At 37.9% G+C, this 20202-nt stretch overlaps 2 protein-coding genes across 2 annotated transcripts; one reads left to right on the plus strand and one right to left on the minus strand.

Moving 5' to 3' along the window:
• Positions 1-1207: 1207 nt before the first annotated feature.
• LOC103448617 (ADP-ribosylation factor GTPase-activating protein AGD5-like) lies at positions 1208-8712 on the minus strand. The gene is made up of 11 exons (XM_029088995.2): positions 8424-8712; positions 7509-7567; positions 7232-7322; positions 6715-6769; positions 6530-6620; positions 6172-6406; positions 4325-4538; positions 4044-4216; positions 2183-2422; positions 2025-2089; positions 1208-1583 (listed from the first exon to the last, which is right to left on the minus strand). Exons 1-11 carry the CDS (start codon positions 8472-8474, stop codon positions 1424-1426), a joined length of 1434 nt encoding a protein of 477 aa, XP_028944828.1. The 5' UTR covers positions 8475-8712; the 3' UTR covers positions 1208-1423.
• On the plus strand, positions 2607-3858 carry LOC139189240 (BAG family molecular chaperone regulator 5, mitochondrial-like). The gene is made up of 2 exons (XM_070807791.1): positions 2607-2611; positions 3095-3858. The coding sequence occupies exons 1-2, from the start codon at positions 2607-2609 to the stop codon at positions 3765-3767; spliced, it is 678 nt and encodes a 225-aa protein (XP_070663892.1). The 3' UTR covers positions 3768-3858.
• Positions 8713-20202: the final 11490 nt, after the last annotated feature.

Genomic DNA, 20202 nt, shown 5'->3' on the forward strand with positions numbered 1-20202 from the left:
AAGGATTCGACGTGATCATGGAGTGCCGGCTGTCGACTACCTAACGCCCTCCCCCTCCTCCTTTATCCGGGCTTGGGACTGGCAATGTAAGATAAACTTACACGGCGGAGTTGTCGTCCTTATATTCCACCAAAAAATAAAAATTGTCCTCATATTAGTATTTCATTCTATGTCATGTGGTGAGAGAGATACTATCACAAATGAGGATTTTTTTTTTTTTTCAAGAAGTCTAGTAAAGTACTTTGGAAAAAGAGTGGTGCTATGATAGTCATGGTCGTTTGAACTTTATTTCATCAATGTTCACCCGGCATGACCTTGAACATCTTCATAAGAATAAGAATTAAAAAAAGAATTGAAAATGTTGGGTGACAAATTGTTCATGAATTATTGTATTCCGTGACTTCATAATACTACTCAATGCTTGAAATTGGCCTTTCCTTTTCTTACTTTTTATTACAAAGGTTAGGTTATCTTTACATTTGGAGTTTGGTAGATGAAGTTGAGATTCCCTTAAAAGTCTTTGACATTATTGTGGCTCTAAGAGAAACACTTTAGTAGGGCAACTTGATCACGTGATCGGTGATATCACTCTCACAAAAGCACTGGTTCTCTCTTGTATTTAAAATTTTTAATCTCATTCAACCCCAAGCTATTTTGACCAGTGTAAAAGTTGTCCTAATCAAGCAGCCTTATTGAAGTCTCTCCTTAGCATAGGGAAGGCTTCAAACTACCACCCTATCATGATTCTCTCATAAAAGCATTGGATCTCTCTTGTATTAATCTCATTCAACTCCCACGACAATTTGACTCAACGTGAGAGTTATCCTAATCATGCAAAGTATTGAAGTTTCTCTCACGTAGGTGAGGTTTCAAACCACCATCCTATCCCAATTTCTGCATGATTTCATTGCTTGTAGCAAAACCATGAGCATTTAGCGTGCTTATTCGAGATTTATAGGCCATGTTATTGAGCATAAAACAGTGGACTTCAAAAGGAATTGCCGTGAGTTTGGCTAGAACTTGCTGGTGTTTGGGATGTTACCCATTCTTGTTACCGCAAAACGAAAGAAAATAAACACGAGAAACGGAACGATTTGTAAGAATTCTGGGATTCCAAACACCATGCATCGACAGGCATTGTTCTTGAGGTTCCCTTAAGTAAAAAATATTCATCCAAAGAACACAAATTAAACTGGGAACAAAATAATTTTGATCAATCTAAACCCATCTTATTGCTCAAATAGCCCTAATCATACACATGAAGTGATCACCCAGAGAAAAGCTAAAAAGCGGTACTCCCTCTACAAAATAGTTTACAAACCCCAGTACAGGTGGAACAGACGATGGGAAAAAAAAGAAAGTAATATCTTTCTGTAATTCGACTGTTTTTGTATGGTATAACAAGGCCGGGACCAAAGACTTTTCACGGTTTTGCGAACATCAATTGTGTCAAAGAAGAGAAATCATAATCTTTTCCTGATTGTGCAGAAGTTGAAGATGATACGGGAGATGGTGATTGAGTCTTGTTCGCCCCATCGTTTGTCACGCCATTAACTGGGTTAACTTGGGCCATACCGTAAAAGCTGCAACATAGAAGCAGTAGTATTGATAAAAGAAAATACTAGGGGTAAAATGTTTCATTCATTAATATTAGCCGTGTAGAATCCAATTAGAAACTCCGAAAACCTTTGGGAACCAGATAATAGGTGTGTTATTATGCTAATGAAGCAAAACTAAATGTAGCATTAGCACGAAATGATGAATATTTGATGCATTACATCCCCATTTCTCCAGTGTAAGCTCGTCTAATTGGTAAACTAATTTAAGCCCATATGTTTTAAGAACCGTGCTTGCAAAGAGGGGCCTATTGAATAACAGCAGCAATCAAGGTTGTGAAACATGAAGCTCAATTTGCTTCGGATTTTTTTCCATTTGCTAACCATTTACACACCCAAATAACAGCGAGAAAATCCCATCACAAATGTGCCAACTAAAACTAGGACAGGCAGAGATTTATGACATACCTTGATGCTGAATATGGAACAGAGGTCCCCAATGGATGTGCCTGTCCCATGGTCTTTGTCTGACTCTGACTCAAAAGGAAATATACACAATGAGAATGTCACCTCAACGTTGATAAACGAAATACTTTTACATAATGAAGCCTTATTGTGGACTATACCTGTGGAACTTTCTGTAGATCAGCCTGCCCATCTACAGGCATCACCAATCCAGGATATTGGTAGCCAACGTTTGACCAACCTTGGGAAGGTAAATTGCTTCCGTTGGACACAGGTTGTTGAATAATACCAGGAAACTTTTGATCTGCACCAGATTTAGCCGCAGCCATGAGAAGAGACTGGTGCTGAGCCAGCATTGCTAGTTGCTGCTGATGCATAGAGAAGGGTGACACCATGTTCGACTGCAGATATTCAAATTGTTAAATAATATAACATGCATTTACAAACCATGGTATGCAACGGAACAAGAAAACGATAATTCGATTCAGTCAAAACCAAAGTAATTTTTTAAAAGATCATTTTACTTAATTTAAGGCTTAATTTTAAATTAAATAAATCAGCCTTGTACAAAATTTATAATGGATTATGGGGCAAAGCCAGAACGATTTTTGTCCAACTAACAAAAAGAATTTATCAAACCATTTAAATATTTTTCAAACAATAATTCGGATTCACATGATAATGGGTAAATTACATAGTAGCCCCTCAGGTTTGTGGTCTATTACAACCTCATACAACAACTTTAAAACATTTCACTTTCATACATCCAGTACCATTTTATTTCAAAATAACACCTCCGTTAGATTTTCCATCCATTAGTCTGTTAAATGCTGACGTGGCTGCCACATTTGTGCTGATGTGGCTGCCACGTGGCAAAAAAAATAATTTTTTAATTTTTTAAAAAAAAAACCTAAATCTTCTAAATATTAAAATTAAAAAAAAACTAGAAAAACCCTTCCTTTGTCTCCCTTCCTTCCCCCCACCCTTCTGCAACTCCCAAAATCCTCTATTCTCCCCGCAACCCCAAACCCATATCCCCCATCTTCATCTTCATCTTCTTCCCTGCAATCCAGAAATGATAACCCCTCCCCCACCCCACCCGCGTCCCCCACCCCAAAACCAAAAACCCAGAACACCCCCACCCACCCTCTTTCCTTCTCTACACACCCCCACCCTTTTTCACTCACTCAAATTCACCAGGGCTTAGCCAAAGATGATGAAACCTTCTCACAGTTGCAAACCCCTCCCGCCACCACCGAAATTCCCATCCAGTCCTCGAACGCCCCAATTCCCATCACCCTTCACTTACCGCAATCCACCGCAGCCATCAAAATTCAATCGGCCTACCGGGCCCACCTCATCCGCACCCACTTCAAAACAATCGCAGCCGTCCACTCCGAGGCCGACGAGTTCCAGCGCCTGATCCAATGGCAAGAAACTGTTGATTCCGTCAGGACAAGCGAGCGTGAGAAGCTGAGGATGAACGAATCCCTGATGCGGCTGCTGCTGAAGCTGGACTCGAACCCCACGGTGAGGGAAGCGAGGAGAAAGGTGAGCCGTCGGATCGTGGACGCAATCGTATCGGAAGACGTGGATGGCTTCTGGGGTGGCAGAGACGATGGGTTTGGGAGGAACTGGGACGACGTCCTTGCGGAGATGAAGGAGGAGGCGTGCAGGGACAAAGGAAGGGAAGAGATGGAGAGGTTTTGCGCTCAGTATATGGGGGTTTTTCTAGTTTTTTTTTAATTTTTTTAATTTTAATATTTAGAAGATTTAGGTTTTTTTAAAAAAAAATTAAAATTTTTTTTTTTGCCACGTGGCAGCCACATCAGCACAAATGTGGCAGCCACGTCAGCATTTAACAGACTAATGGATGGAAAATCTAACGAAGGTGTTATTTTGAAATAAAATGGTACTGGAGGTATGAAAGTGAAATGTTTTAAAGTTGTTGTATGAGGTTGTAATAGACTTCAAACCTGAGGGGCTACTATGTAATTTACCCCATGATAATCCAGCACATACCTTCTCAAAAAGACTCATAATGTCAGTTTTTACGTCTTTCTGGGGTTTCTCTGAAACAGGTGTTAACGAAGGTGCATCTTTAAATAGATCCTCAATTCCTGATGAAGATTTGACATTGTTCCCTGCTGCTTTTGAAGGACCAGTTTTCTCAGCTGTCGATGCCTTTTCAGCAGCTGCAGATAAAGGCAACCATATGTCTTAATCCCCAGAACCAAACTTATATAGGATGATCCCAGTAAAGGAAAACGTTTTAGAATGATGGGAGTGGAGCAAAGACATACACTGAAAACCAGCCCAATCATTATCCTCAGCTGATGCTGCATCTGATCCATTCTCGCTTGGACCATCCACTGAAAGCATGTTGAAAAGGTCGGTAGCATAATCAACTTTTGGAGGGGCAGGAGGAGCAGTATCAACAGCTTGCTTTGTTGCTTCAGCTGGCTCAACAGCTGGTTCTATTTTCTGAACATCTTGTGGTCTTGAGACATGTACAACCTGTCAAAATTTGGATACACCATGAATCAAAACTTTTAGGTCTACTACTCTTTCTAAAATAAACGAGGTAACAAATACTAGGGAAAGAAACTGTACAAAAAAAAAAAAAGGAAATGGGCCAATAAAATCAAAGTATGCAATTTTTTTTACAGGACTTGAAACATACTGAGAGAAGAAATAAAAAAAGACAAAGCGCATACTTTAAATAGAAAAGGTCAAACCAAAAGGAACCAAGCAACAAGCAAATTAAAAATGACCATGTAAGGGCTGGTTTGGTATTGCTGTGCTTTGAAAAAAAACTGCTTCTGCTGTGCTGTGAGAATAAGCTCATTTTTGCTGCTTCACGTTTTCAATTTTTTTTTTCACCCAAAACTGTGAAAATAAGCTGTTTTTAAGTGTTTACCAAACACCTTTTTGAGTTCAGCCTTTTTTGATACCCACTTTTTATAAAAGCACCTCAGTACTAAACCAGTACTAAAACATGTCACCCAAAGAGATAGCAGCTTCACAATCCAAGTTTAAAATGAAGAAAATGACATTTTCTGAATTTAGATGACACCGACACTCAAAACAGCACAAAGAAGGAAAAGGCGGTTGATACTGTCAAGTGCTCCTTTGCACATGGGACACCGTTGAAGGGAAAACAACCTTAAGGCCTTATTGATATAGGTACTTTAGCCTTCCATAGTAAGCAAGGGATAAAAATCATGGACAGTGATCTACACAAAAAGGTGACTGAACTCCAGGAGCCTGGCCATCCTGGCTATTCTTGCCGAGGAAAGGGATATGGTCTCAATCGAAAAGAAGAGTACAAATCTGGAAAATTTCTTGATCTCTCAGATTCCCGAAGAAATTGAAGTTCCACCACAAAAGATGAAGCAGAGGAAGCATCGAACTAGCTATTAATGCATTATGAGACAAGGGAAGCTAGTATGATCAGGGGAAAGGGACGCAGCAAGAGGAATCCTCATACTAGAAATGAATCTTCTCCCTACTACCTGATCTGAAACAAAGGTTAAAAAATAACTCAACAAGTCCCTGAGAAACGTCTCTCTATGACACCTACTTGAACCTCTAGGCTCTAATTACCACTTTAGTGCCCCGCCAATATTCACACACTGGGTTACCGAATGCCAAAGACATTTCAATATTTCTATGACACCATTGATACTTGATTTTTGCATGCTTTCTGCGTGCCAGAAACGGAATGATGTGTTATCTCCAACATATCACATGTTTTTGTCCATTCTTGCTACCAATTATCAAACGCAAGTTCGTTCAACAATGCTCTTTTCTTTTAAAGGAAGATGATTTCCATGAAAACATGGTAACATAGTAGCAGACCCCTTAAATAAAACTTTCCATTTTTTATTTTACTATTTCCCTTTCTTTTGTCATGTTTGTTGCTTTATTAACTCTCTTACTGAGAATATCTGCCCATCATATATTTTCTTGTTTCTTAAACAATATAGTTCATCATACAAAACAATTGGTAGATCTGACATAAAAATCATTAACACTGAGTTTGTCAACAAGAACCCCAAATAATCTACGATAAGAAATCAATCAGGTGCAACAACATGAAAACAAACAGAAAAAACATAAGCTTGCAGGGAAACACCAAATTAAATACCTGTTCAGGACCTTTCGGAGGAACAGGAAGACTAATTCTTGCAGCAGGAACACTTTCTTTTGTATGAGTCGCTAGAATGTTCTTCCTTTCCTCAACCTTCTTTTCAGAATTTCCAACATAACCATGCCCATTTTTTTCTCCAGATTGAGGCCAATGTAAGTTAGTCCTTTCTTCCCACACTTTAGAAGGTGGCTTTGGTTGTCCGTCCCTAGGAACCCATCTCTTATCTTCATACCTGAAAAGAATGCCAGAAGCAGTTTTAAAGAGTTTACCTAAATCATAATAAAAACTGATGATAGACAACAACTATATCTCGACAAATAGATGCTAGTTCTAAGGGATACCGCCAGACACGCACTTTGCACGAATAAAATTCTCAATTCCAACTCTGTCATAGTTTGGAGGTAGTTCTGCTTCCCAGTAACTATTTGACTTCTCATTTCCCATTGCTGTATAAAATCAAACAATCTTTCTAAACATAAGAAAATTGAAATCAATCAACAGAGAAACAAACTAGAGGCCCAGGTCCTAAGACCAGCTTACATTGAATAAAAGCAACCTGCTCTGGAAGCCATGTGTCCAAAGTAGCAGACCGCACCTGCAGAAAAAGTCAGTAACACTCAGATCACAACTGTACTACATGGGTTGTTCTTGGATTTTATATCAAATTCTGTTAATTTAAAAATTAGTTGTTTACTGTTCTACCCTCATGATATTAAATTATTGTTTATTAGAAATCTTGTTAACCAAGGAGATTTTATGGGTTTTTAAGGTTTTTTGGAGCCTGTCCATGTAAATATATAGATAAGAATGCAAGGCATGAAAAGACACAATGGTGCCGTTTGCCACCAACAAGGGGCAGTTAATGAAATCAATTTTCAGGATATTTTTCAAAAACCAAGAGCTAATGTTAGGTGGATTCACCCGTTATTATGATTTGCTGGACCTTATATTGCTGTCAACAAAAATTCAAAGAGGCATACCAAGAGAAATGTAAACCGCCCTAACAATTAGTTCACCAAGTATTCTTGTCATGAGCCACATAAAAGATGAAAATCACCTTCGATATGTGTACGCCAAGACTTCTGTGGATCCCGGAACATTGCATGCATATAAAGATACCTAAATTCACACTAGCCCATCTTGGACCCCTGTAAAGAAGACAATTCATCATTTAAAATTGATACTATCTGTTCACCAATTTAGAAAGCTTATTATGACACTTGTTATGCATGGATTAAGACGCACGCTGTTATGGCTTAAATCATTTTTCATTCTCTATGCTTGGTTATCCAGTATCATGAAATGCAAATCATCTCTTTTGAATGCTTACGTACTTGGCTTTGCAGTCAGCACATTCCCTATTCTCTGGCAATTTAAGAAGTCCTTCCAGTATCTGCACATGATAAAACAAATAGGCGAAAATTATAAATACAAGCAACCACTGAATATAATCATAAAAAGAAAGTGTAACTATTTAAAGAGAGCCCAATGACTAGTCGCGCAAATAGAGCATTGGGTGATTCAACACTCAGTAGGATCACAATCATAATGTTGCAAACGATCTGCAACAGCATACATGGAATGTCAATAAGGCAAATTCGATTTTCATTTTTATAAAAGAAATCAAAGCAGAAAATGATCTGGAAATCACACACAAACAGAATTGACAATAGATGCTTCGAAAGGATCTTCTTCAAGAATAATTTCTCCAAGCTTCAAAATTCACATATTAACTAATAACAGCATACACGGATAATTACAGACAACTGTTAAAGCACAAATCCAAACTTCCATTATTGCCCATTTCGATAGTTCATCATCTAAACCTATGACCAAATTTCATACACATAGGAAAACAGTAGAGGTATTGGTGAATCGAAACAAATTCAGATAAATCGAATCATGACCCAAAACTATAGATCAAATCTCATCAAATCCAGTCAAATCTACCACTTCAATATTGCAATTCATATCCACGAATCCAAATTGAAATGTACAAATCTAATCAAATCCAATCAAACTCCAACCATGCACAGATTCTCAAACGTTTTCCCCTCAATTCTCAGCAACCAAACAAAAGGGTTAATTACACCCAAAAACAGAAATCCAATTCCACAATACGTAGTCGAGGATCCGAAACAATTTGCACGGAAATGAACAAGATTGGGGGGCAAATTCCAAATTATGAAAATTTCTCGGTGCATAAATTGTAATTTCCAAAATTAGAAAACGGGAAAAAAAAAAGAGACCTTTCTGTGCTTGGCGTTGAGCTCCTTGGTGACGTTGGCCTTCTCGTTCATGGTGAGGCGACCGTACAGCAGCAGAACTAGCAGACGCGAGGAAAGACGAAGAAGAAAAAGCAGCAGCAGCAGCTCCGCGGGCGGACGAAGGTCAAATTGGTCTTTTTGCGCTCTTTCTCCCTCTCCTTTCTCTCTCTGGATTATTATGCGACCACCAAAGAAAAATGAAAGTAAGAGAGAAGGAGAGAGATCGAAGCAGATTCGCTCTTGACTTTTATTTTTGAGTTTTTACCTTTTCACATTTCTTTTTTTTTTTCTCTCTTTTTTAAGATCCAAAATCACATTACTAGGAACCGAACCGATCAAACCGACCGGTTTGAACCGTTTTGAACGGTTTGATTTGATTTTGAATAAGAAATTTGATTGGTCCGAAAACGAACCAGTGTATAGTGATATGATGAAATTTGATTTTATATTATTGTAAACTAGTCTAAATCGAACCGACATTTAAAAATGTGTGTGTGATAAGTCAAGTAATATTTTTAAGAATTAATTTGGCTCCTCAATAGCTGAGGAGGAGTTCCTCCTCAATTAACTTTGTGGGGTCGATTCATGAAACTTCAAGTTTATGATCGAAACTGTTAATATTATAAACCACTCTATAAGGATATTTCTACAAAAAAAATTGATAAAATATGAAATCATTTAATACTACAAAACAATGCACGAATTTAGTAAAAACATCATCAACCGTCTATTTATTTGTTATCATTGATTAAACAACATTAGTTTTAATTAATTTTTTTAGAAATTTTTACAGAATTATTTTAATATAAACGATTTTAATTATAAATACGAATTAAACTAAAGATGAACTCTTCCTCAATCTTAAAAGACCAAGCTCCTCTATTGTTTTTCCTCTCTATTTTTCATGTACAGCAAAGTTGAGAAAATGTAAAAGAATTGGACCTTGGCCCAAACCAAACCTTCCAAAGCAGTTTACTTTGGGTTGGTTGCATTAGTAACTTTGGTTAAATTGAATCATTTTATTTGAATCGGTTTGGTTTTAATTTTAAGTCTATCGAATCATCAATCAAATATACACCATTCAACATTACAAGTAGCATTTATACTAGGGAACTTTAATGAAAAGCTCTTGGTACTGTTCATTTTAACGAAAAACCACATTTTTACACTAAAAAGTCAATCATAGTACTATTCACTTTACCCTTTATTTTGTCCTTATCGTTAAAACTCAAAGTTTTCAAGTCATTTTCATTAGTTTTCATGTCTTTTTTTTTCTTTTTCTTTTTTCATTTTTCTAGAGTTGGTGTTGTGATGCAGGATTATTTTGAAAAATTAGAGCATCTCCAAACGAAATATCACAAACACAAAGTACGTATCAATAATAATAGTGAAAAAAATAGTGTTTTCTAACTGAAATGTTAATTCTATGTGGTCTGATGTGGAAAACAAAATTTTATTATTTCTATTAAAAGTATTTAATGTAAATCTGGTGGAGAACAAAATTTTAAAAAAGATTAATAAATGGCTTTATTATTTTTATTATTGTTTTTGTTTTGAAAATATTTATTACAATTATAAAATGTAATTAATGTAAATCGGATGAGAACAAAACTTTAAAAAAGATCAAAAGTGCCATGTAAGCTTTTAAATTTAAATTTTGTATTTAATATTTGACATCTACTTTGGAAATGCTCTTAGACTTGCTAACTATTTTGATAACATTTTCTTGAACCTAACACGTAGAAGTGTTGGCTGCTCATGAAGGTGTGACAATGGTGGTGTCATGTGATTTTCTAAATTTCAATTTGAGAGGGATTCACTCTACATCATCTCAACTCTTCGAAGCTCTTCTACTAATCAACAATCAAATTTTTTACGTTAGCAATATGATCAATTTTCTAATAAAGATAAGTCTCATGTACGATAATAATATGGTCAATTTTCTATTTTGAAATAACATTACTGAATTTGCAAATGCAGCTCAAACAAGGTATATCCCTAGTAAAAATGGTAAAACAATAGATAATTCCACATTAGCACATTGTATCATTGTTTCCACTTTGTTGGATGGTAATGTTGATGTGAAAGCTAGAAATGACATAAGATGGTGGGAAGCTTTTGGCTCCTCTAGCAAGTACTAGTCTAATAAAAAAATAGCTCAAACAAGGTATATCCCTAATAAAAATGGTAAAACAATAGATAATTCAACATTAACACATTGTATCATTGTTTCCACTTTGTTGGATGGTAATGTTGATGTGAAAGCTAGAAATGACATAAGATGGTGGGAAGCTTTTGGCTCCTCTAGCAAGTACTAGTCTAATAAAAAAATAAAAGGAAAAACATGAACATGATTTGAAAACTTTGAGTTTTAACGAAAATGATAAAATAAAAGATAAAATAAATAATATCGGGATTGACTTTTTAGTGTAAAAATATGATTTTTCGTTAAAGTAAATAATATCGGGAGTTTTTGTTAAAGTTCCAAAAAAAAAAAGTGGTTGGTATTGGCTTAAATTATGAAATTAAGCCCATCATATCATATGGCCTTTCTCAATATTAATTTAATCATACAATAAAAGTGATTTGATTTGAAAAATCATGGTGAGAATAAAAATATAAAGATCGGTTCGGTATCGTACTAAAAAAAATTATAATTTCTTAATAACATCTTTTAAGAATATTTTTATTAAGATTCAAAAATTTATTTGGTATGAGATTTAAAATTGTTTTTAAATTTTAATAATTAAAAAAAAAACAGATATGTCTATAACAACTCCTCGTGAATTTGCAAATTACTACTAAATTTAATTGGCCAAACATAGAAATTCAAAGAGAGGATCAGAGGAACGAGAAATGAGAGAGAAATACAAGAGGGAAACGAGAGAAAGAGATCAGGAGGGTAGGAGAGAGAAAAAATGGTGGTTTTTTTTTTTTTTTGAAAATCGGAAGATCACTAACCGGGCAGAGATGCCAAAAGAGTACAAGAAAGCCTACCAAGAGGCAAACAAGAACTGAACACCATCTACAATCCAGTAGTGCAAGAAGGTAGAAATAAAATCTAGACGCCGCACCTAATGCTAGAGCGTCCCTTCTTACACTACGAAAATAGAATAGTCAAGGAGGGCAAGGAAGCCTATCATTACATAAAACATTAATCAGGGAAGATGGGGGTCGATCGACCTAGATAAAATCACATACTTCCTTACAATTCTGCGACGCCAAGAAATCCGTCGTTGAGTTGGCCAATCTTGGTATCCAAGACCAGCGACAATCTTGGAAAGCCGATCCCAATCTAACACACTTCCTGAGAATGGGAAAAGCCTCCCAATTGCCCTTCCTTGCCAAATCTTGAAGGCAAGAAATTGAGTCAAGTGAGTCTGATTCCACTATAATCGAATCCCACCCTCTGAGAGCTCCCAGCTTACATCCATACCAGATTGCCATAGCCTCTGCCATAGCAACACTAATAGCCTTTATTCGATACCTACAAGCAACCAGGAACTAGCCTTCCTCATTCCTCGCCACCACCCCCGAGTAGCCCGTCCCATTACTTGCCTCCCAACTTGCATCAACATTTATCTTAATAACACCCGGGTTTAGGGGGGGACCAATGCACAACCTCTTCCTCACTTCTTGGGCAGGGGCGAGACCTCTTGCTTGGAGTAGGCATAGATCCTTTAAACTCCGAAATAAAGGAGGAAATAGCAGCAATAACTCTTCTGGGATTGGGATTTTGATTGTTGAAAAGGAAGTCACATCTTGATTTCCAAATATGCCAGCAGGTAAAAGCAATGTTGGAAAAAATCATAATCCGAACCTCTCTTGAACCATTAGCCGATTCAAACATCCGAATAATCCAATCTGCACAATTAGAAACCTGCAACCGGTATGTACGAATATTCAGCACCCTTCCAAACCAAATTCCTTCCACCCAAGGGCATTTGAGAAACATATGTTCTATAAACTCATCAAAAGACTTACAGATGGGGCACAAAGGAGAAGGAGAAGACCTACGTTGAAATAAATTCGCCATGGTAGCTATAGCCCCATGCAACGTTCTCCATAAAAAATTGCAAGCTTTTGGCGGTGCCTCCAACTTCCAAACCATCTTCCATAAGGCACTAGGACAGGTTTGTAACGAGGTAGGCGAAAGGATCATTCCTCTTAGCTTCGGGTCTCCCGTTTGCGTCTCCAAAATTGCCTCATAATCTTCTTCCGTCAAGAAAGCCTTTAAGAATTCAATATCCCATTCTCCACTGACCTGGCTGATTAAAGACTTCACTGTTAAATTTTTAGAAACCTGCACCGTCCCTAGGGGGGAAGTGGTTTGATATTGGCTTAAATTATGAAATTAAGACCATTGTATTTTTCTTAAACATACAGTATTATCTATATTAAAAAGGTAGAGAATGAGCAAAGCCTTTCAATAGTTAGCAATTTATGATTCAAATTCGCTTTTGACAATAATTTAACTTAATATCTCTCACTTACAAATGAAAAATAATATTATTAAATCGTAATACTAAGTGACAAAACTATCATATTATATGGTCGTTGTCAGCATTAATCTAATCATACGATAAAAGTGATTTGATTTGAAAAATCAAGGTGAGAAGAAAAGCATAATTCATCCTTTCAAGGTGGCTTTGAAGTTGGTGGAATTGGTTAAGTAGTAGCAGAGACAATGCGTGCTGTGTGGTTCACCCAACTTCAACATAACAAAACAAGCAATAACAGCTCCACAATAACTACTACTTCTTTATTGTTTTTGACAAACAAAAAAATAAAGGTAAAACTAAGAGATCCAATGGTATAAGATTCTGGAAAATGAGAAGCGATTTTCGTAGTACTTTTTTTATGGGCATTTTTTTTTGTTCTTTCTAGTTTTTGGATTTAATACCAAGTGATAAAATGTCCTAGTAGATAGATCGTTCTCTTCAACTCATTGCATTTCAATTTCAATCTTCTTTGTTTTCTTAATTTAGTTTAGAGTAGTAATATCGCTTGTAATTAAAAAAAAACTCTTGAATTGATTAACTTAAACAAAATTTAAAAAAAAATTGTGTAGAAGAAGAAAACGAGAATGCGAATGTGAATTAACCACTACCCAAACCTATGCATGAGAATGAGAAAGTGAAATTGTTGGCAGACAAATCAATTTAACAAATCAATTTGCAAATGTCAATTGTTATTTGTGGGGAGCTGGTTTGAGTCTTGCAGGTAATGAGTTGTGTTGAGTGATCACAAAGGTGGAAGAATTATTTAGTGGGAATCCATCTATCCATCACACTTAATAAAGTAAGTGGGAATTATCAAACATTTTGGGGCTGACATGTAACTAGACCTGTAAATGGGTTAGTTTTATTGAGTTTGGATCGGTTTCAACCCGATCTGTTAAATTGACGGATCACTCATATTCAACCCGTTAAGTTAATAGGTCATTTAAACTCAACCCGTTAACAAACTTTTTTCATAAAAAAAAATTTGCATTTCGTTTCAAATTACATTCTAACCCAATGCTCATATTAGAATGAGAGTAGCCTTTTACCAAGGAAAGGGATCCTCTTCGGATCCCATCCACCAAATCACCTAATTCGGGCATTTGAAATTTGATCCAATAGCTAAAGTTATTACAACTTTTAAAAAGGCTCCTGTTTGTAGCCGTTTGATCGAATTTCATAGGCCCAGATTGATTGATTGGATGAATTTGGTGGAAGGGATCAGAAGAAGATCCCTTTCCTTTTACCGGGTGCCAAATGGGCTTTAGCATTATGGTTAGTTCCATGGAACACAGTACCGGGTAGTTTGATGTCATCTTCAATTTGATAAAAAGTGTAAAAAGCAAGAAATTGGAGGTGATGATAGGGTAAATAAAAAGTGTTACACTTACAAATTTAGAAAACAAGACAATAAAAAAAGAAAAGAAAAAGAAAAGAGAAATACGAATAAGTAGGAGAGAGAGGTAAGAAGAAGATAGAGACTTATCGACGAAAAATATGTGAGAGAAATAAAGAGATAGATAGAGACTCATTTTTAATATAAGTTTCGTTAATCTCTAAAATAAATAATACTGTTATCTCTCCCCAACAATCTATTCTTATAATTTGGTTATCTGATTTCTCACTTTCAAATAAAATCAAGTGTTCTTTCAAAATATCCAAAAAGGTTTTTAAAGAAGATATTTTTAAATTCCCAAAATAATTAGTGCTTTATTTCAAGAATATTCCTTTGTGTGCTTCTTGTAAATGCACTATAATTTTTCTTTTAAAGTTATTTTTTTATCAAAAATTATTTCCAAAAACATTTTCAACCAAAAAAAAAAAAAAAAAACTCTCAGACATTTAATTTAACTTCCAAACCAGCCCACAATATCTCCACCGCGTCTTCTTCCCCAGCGCGAAATTGCTTCCTCGTAACGAGGAATCTATAGCTACAAAAAGTCTGTAAGTCCCTCTTTGTTTTAAGGTTTTACGTTTTCTTCTCTTTGTCCTACATCTTTTTCCAAATCGCGGTCTTGTTTGGTTGCCGAGAAAATGGGCGAAATACTATTGGACAAACAGTGAGATGTTGGGGTTTTGCACTTGAGTTTTCAATTTTGTGACTCCGCCCAAAACCCTACCTTCGCTTTCCAAATAATAACAATTTCGAGGTTTTCTTGAAAGTTGATCCTTGTAAGGCCACGAGTACGCTTGATGTGACCACGGAAGATGGCGGCGGCGCTCAACCGGAAGCTCCATGGAAGCAAACAGGGCCTGGGGAGAAGGAGGCGCCAGTGCACAAACAAGTGAAGAGAATGCAGAAGCTGCCTCCACACAGCACTTACGTCACTCACCGGTTGCGGGTTCTGAACAAAATTCTCCAGCTTTTGTTCATTCAGGTGCACAAACGTCGGAATTTCAGTTTACTGTATAAAGCGTTGTTTAACTATTAACTCTCGCCCGCTACCCAAAGGATTATTGTTCAGAAATTTCCATTTAAAACTGCAATTTAATTTAAACACGGTCATATTTAAGAACAGAACTTGTCCCACATCGACCACGGACAGATAAACATAACCCTTTATATAGATTGTGCATGGAGGATCAATCGCCGAGTTTACTAACGAAAACTTATAACCCAAGTGGGGGCAACAAGGTGTTGGGACGTTGGTTCAGCCTCTGCGGGTTGGGTCCGTCGTGGCTCTATTCTGGCCTGCCCATTCCAAGCTGGGAGAGTTGGCCCGTGTGGCTTGAGCGAAGGCTCAGGCTTCATGGTTCCTAGAGTGGAGGGCACTGCGTAAGGCTGGCTTCACAGAGCAACGATTACTTCCCGCTCCCGGCAGTGGAAGGATAACAGGTCGGTGCCACCCGGATCCACTATGGCCCGCTGGACTGTTCCAATTGAACCAACATTTTTTTTTTGCTTTCATTAGGGTAGTTTTTGTTTTTATTTATTTTTTTTAACGGCGGATTTGAATTTCCTTTGCTCAATTTGGTATTCTAGATGATCGACACGACAAGGAAACTAAAATTCCAAATTATCTAGCTGCATCTTGACATGGTGCAAGTGTATGTTTTTGTGATGTAGAAATATGTGTATGGTAGTGATCCTGGAGATTATATCATCAACTTGGCATTCCATTCCCCACCCTGGAGTTAATTACTTGGAGCATTCCTTGGTTTCATATGGATGCAATTCTCCGAAAGCAGAATCGGCATGATGAACTTTGGACCTCTTTTCTTGACATCCCCGATTTTGGTAACTTCATTGTCGGTTTTTCTGTGTTCGTCATAATATTAAAATTGAAGATAAGTTGTTCCATTTAATCAGTTTGTGTACGAGACCTTTCTCCCATGGATTTATAGCTAGCTTTGCCTTGGGAATGAACCAGCGGTCAAGAAAGCTTCCTATAGGGGTTATGCTTGCCTGATCGGTGAGGGATTTTAGGTTGCTGGGTTTGGATTGATTATGGGGTCAGGACTATTATGGGTGTGTGAAAATAAGAGCTTATTGGGGTCACTTGCATCCGTTGACCCCAATGTAACTCCACTACTGGTTCTGTGATTGTGAAGAGTTGTACTTTAGAGTATCTTCACATCTTAAACCATGCTATATTTTGTTTGTTTGGGACTTAAGATTGTGTATTTCTTAAGCCTCAAGCTGTAGTGCTACTTAGTACTACGGTCTAGTGGTATTCATCTTCACTTGTAAGAGGTCTTAGGTTCGATCCTCGTCAAATACGAATTTGAACAACATTATTGGTAGCCCCAAACAAACAAGTGTTCAAGTTGTATTCTCTTAATATCGGTTGGACCAAACCTAAACCCTCTTGAAATTCATTATATGATAATAGAACAATTTCACAATCAACAATTGACAAGTCATTTCACTTAATATTATCATAAGCATATAATAGTTTAAAAGCAAATAATTGTCGGAAGCTAAATTTGAAATTTATATCAGATGAATCGACGACACTAAATTCCAAATCTATATCACTAGAATCGATGGCTCACAAAGTTTAGCGCACAAGAGATGCAGTCTTATTATTTAAGGTGTGGTCCGTTCAACATGAATGACCCAACCCAACCGCCTAACATCCAAACAAGGCTTTTTAGAATATCGTGATTTTTTTTTTTAAGGAAAACTAATGAAAATTGTTTGAAAATTTTGAGTTTTAACAATAAAGACAAAATAAAAGGTAAAGTGAATTGTACAAGGATTAACTTTTTAATGTAAAAATATGGTTTTTCGTTAAAATGAACATTACCCGAAGCTTTTTATTAAAATTTCAAAAAATTTAATCATCAACTGCCACATGATTTACAAAATATAATATAAAAAATGATCGTTCTAGCATTTTCCTTCTCTCTAATTGTAGACATCGAAATTTCGGTAAAATAAATGTTGATCAATAATTAAAATTTCAATGTTTATGTGTCACATAAATTTTACACATAGCATGTGACTAAACGAAAAATCAAAATAAATCGAAAAAGTCATCAAACAGGACACGTGTCAACACCTGGCAGAAATGATTTATTTCATCTAATTATTTAAATCCAAAAAATCAAGTTTTGGAATTCTATAAATAGGAGGCCAAGACATTCATTTTGGGACACCAATTCATAACCAATTCACCTCATACCACAACCTTGAAGCTTTGAAACTCAAAAGCTCCCAAGCAAATCCCGAAGGATCAAGAGAGCTCTCTTCGTTCTTCGTCAAATCCTCATTCAAAATCAAGCCCCAACGGCCTTTGAAGAACTTCCGCTGATTCAAGATCAAGCCCCGACGGCCCTTTGGATCCACGACGTCAACAAATCTGCACAACTGTTTATCCCAAGATCAAGCCCCGACGGCCCTTTGGACCAACAACATCAAATCCACACATTGCAAAGATAGAATCAGAGGCTAAATTTGTAAAAGAGATTGTAACCCCTAAATCATCAATACAAATATTATTTTGTACACGTGTTTCTTGTCTCGTTCATCGCAGAAATTTCCGTGTTTACAAATTTGGCACGCCCGGTGGGATCATCTCTACCTCTCATCTCTATCTTTGAATCCGCAAAAAGCACAAATGGCATCAAAGAAGGCTCAAGTTGTTCTCGCAGCCAATGCAAAGAACAAGAGCGTCATCACCGCAGGCGGTGTCACTTCGGGCATCACAACTCGAAGCAAGGTAAGAGCTCTTTCTGCCGCCTCTTCCACCCCTGCATCAACTCCACCGAAGGAACAAGAGCACCTGAGGCACGAACCCGTGATCACCCTGGCCTCGCTAAGGGCGCCAAGGAAGGAAAGCCCAATGAAGTACTCTGGTTGCATGTTTTCTGATGCCGACTCAAGCGGTAACTTAGCTATGCAAGTCATGACTACTGGAGCGACTTCAATCGATGAACAGTTGGCTCATATGAATGAAGCGATCGCAAGGCTAACACGGATTGTGGAAGAAAAGGACCAACAAATCGCCGCACTAGTCAACCAACTAGACGTAAAGCCCGACGTAAAAATCGAGCAAGGGGATGATTCAGTAAAGAAGGAAAACGACGAGGATGAAGAGCCTCCGGTGGAGCAAATCGATGTGAAGCCGGAGCCAGGCCAAGCAGCGGCATTCATGGGATCTCTTTCTATCCAACAACTGCAAGAGATGATCACCAACACCATCAAAGCGCAGTACGAAGGGAGCTCACATACCTCATCGTTCTACTCAAAGCCCTACTCCAAGAAGATTGATGCCCTAAAGATGCCAAGGGGTTATCAACCACTAAAGTTCATGCAGTTTGATGGAAAAGGAAACCCGAAGCAACATGTCGCACATTTCGTCGAAACCTGCAACAATGCAGGGACGGAAGGAGATTCCTCGCCAAGCAGTTTGTGCGCTCGTTAAAAGGAAATGCCTTTGAGTGGTACACAGACCTGGAGCCCGAATCCATCAACAGCTGGGAACAGTTGGAAAGGGAATTCCTCAACCACTTTTACAGCACCCGCCGCACCGTGAGCATGCTAGAGTTGACAAGCACGAAGCAATGGAGGGATGAGCCAGTCGTGGACTACATCAACCGATGGCGTAATCTGAACCTCGACTGCAAGGACAGGCTCTCGGAGATCTCTTCGATTGAGATGTGCGTCTAAGGCATGCAATGGGGGTTACACTATATCCTTCAAGGCATCAAACCACGGACATTTGAAGAGTTAGCCACCCATGCCCACGACATGGAGCTAAGTATTGCCCATCACAGGAAGAAAGAGCCGATCACCGACTTCAAGAAGGATAAGGTGTTCTCCCCAAATGTAGACAAGACTGGGAATAAACCCCCCAAGGAAGCGTTCACCGTCAGCACTGCGCCCGTTAAGACCGCCTCCGCGCCTATCAAGATCTCCTCCAAAACCAAAGCAAAGGAGATAAAGAAAAGTGAGCCTCCTCGCACCCAAGAAAGGTACAAAAACACCTTGAGGGAATTGGAGCAGAAGGTATACCCTTTTCCTAACTCAGACATGGATGCAATGTTAGACGACTTGCTAGAAAAGAAGGTAATCGAGCTACCCGAATGCAAGCGGTCTGAAGAAATGAATCGCATAAACGATCCTAAATACTGCAAGTACCATCGAATCGTGAGCCATCCTGTAGGTAAATGCTTCGTCCTCAAAGAGCTCATCATGAAGCTAGCACAACAAGGGCGAATCGAGCTCGACCTCGAAGACACGGCCGCGACACATACTACTACAATTGCATTTGGATCTTTCAATCCCGTGCCTCTCCAAGCAGCACCTGACCATTCCTATCAATGCTCAAGTTACACGATACCTTCTGCGCAACCATCACCGGGGGCAAACGAACAAGATGCACATGCCGATGATGAAGAAGGATGGACATTGGTGACCTACAAAAAAACAAGGAAACCAAAACCACAAGCCATAAGACAAAAGGTGGAACATGTGAGAAAGCACCGTCGCCGCAACAGTAGGAAGCCCAAAAGAAACGTAAAAGTTGATAACCCAATGTATGCTGGGGAACCTATGGAGCAAGAGCCACACATTCCTGTCTCATTGCATTAGTACTTCCCGAATGACTTCTTTCAACAGTGCACTATCGCTGCATGCCACATGGTCGAAGTAGAAATAGAAGAACCTTCAAAAGGCAAAGATATCACCACTGAGGGAGGAAAAATTCTCACGTTCGAAGAAGGTCTGCCAACACACTTTAGCATTGAGGAAGCGTTACGATTACCAAAGAAGATGCGAATAGCATTAACAGCGGTCTTGGAAAGTCCCAATG

This window comes from Malus domestica, chromosome 11 (genome assembly GCF_042453785.1).
Source record: "Malus domestica chromosome 11, GDT2T_hap1".
Taxonomy (NCBI): domain Eukaryota; kingdom Viridiplantae; phylum Streptophyta; class Magnoliopsida; order Rosales; family Rosaceae; genus Malus; species Malus domestica.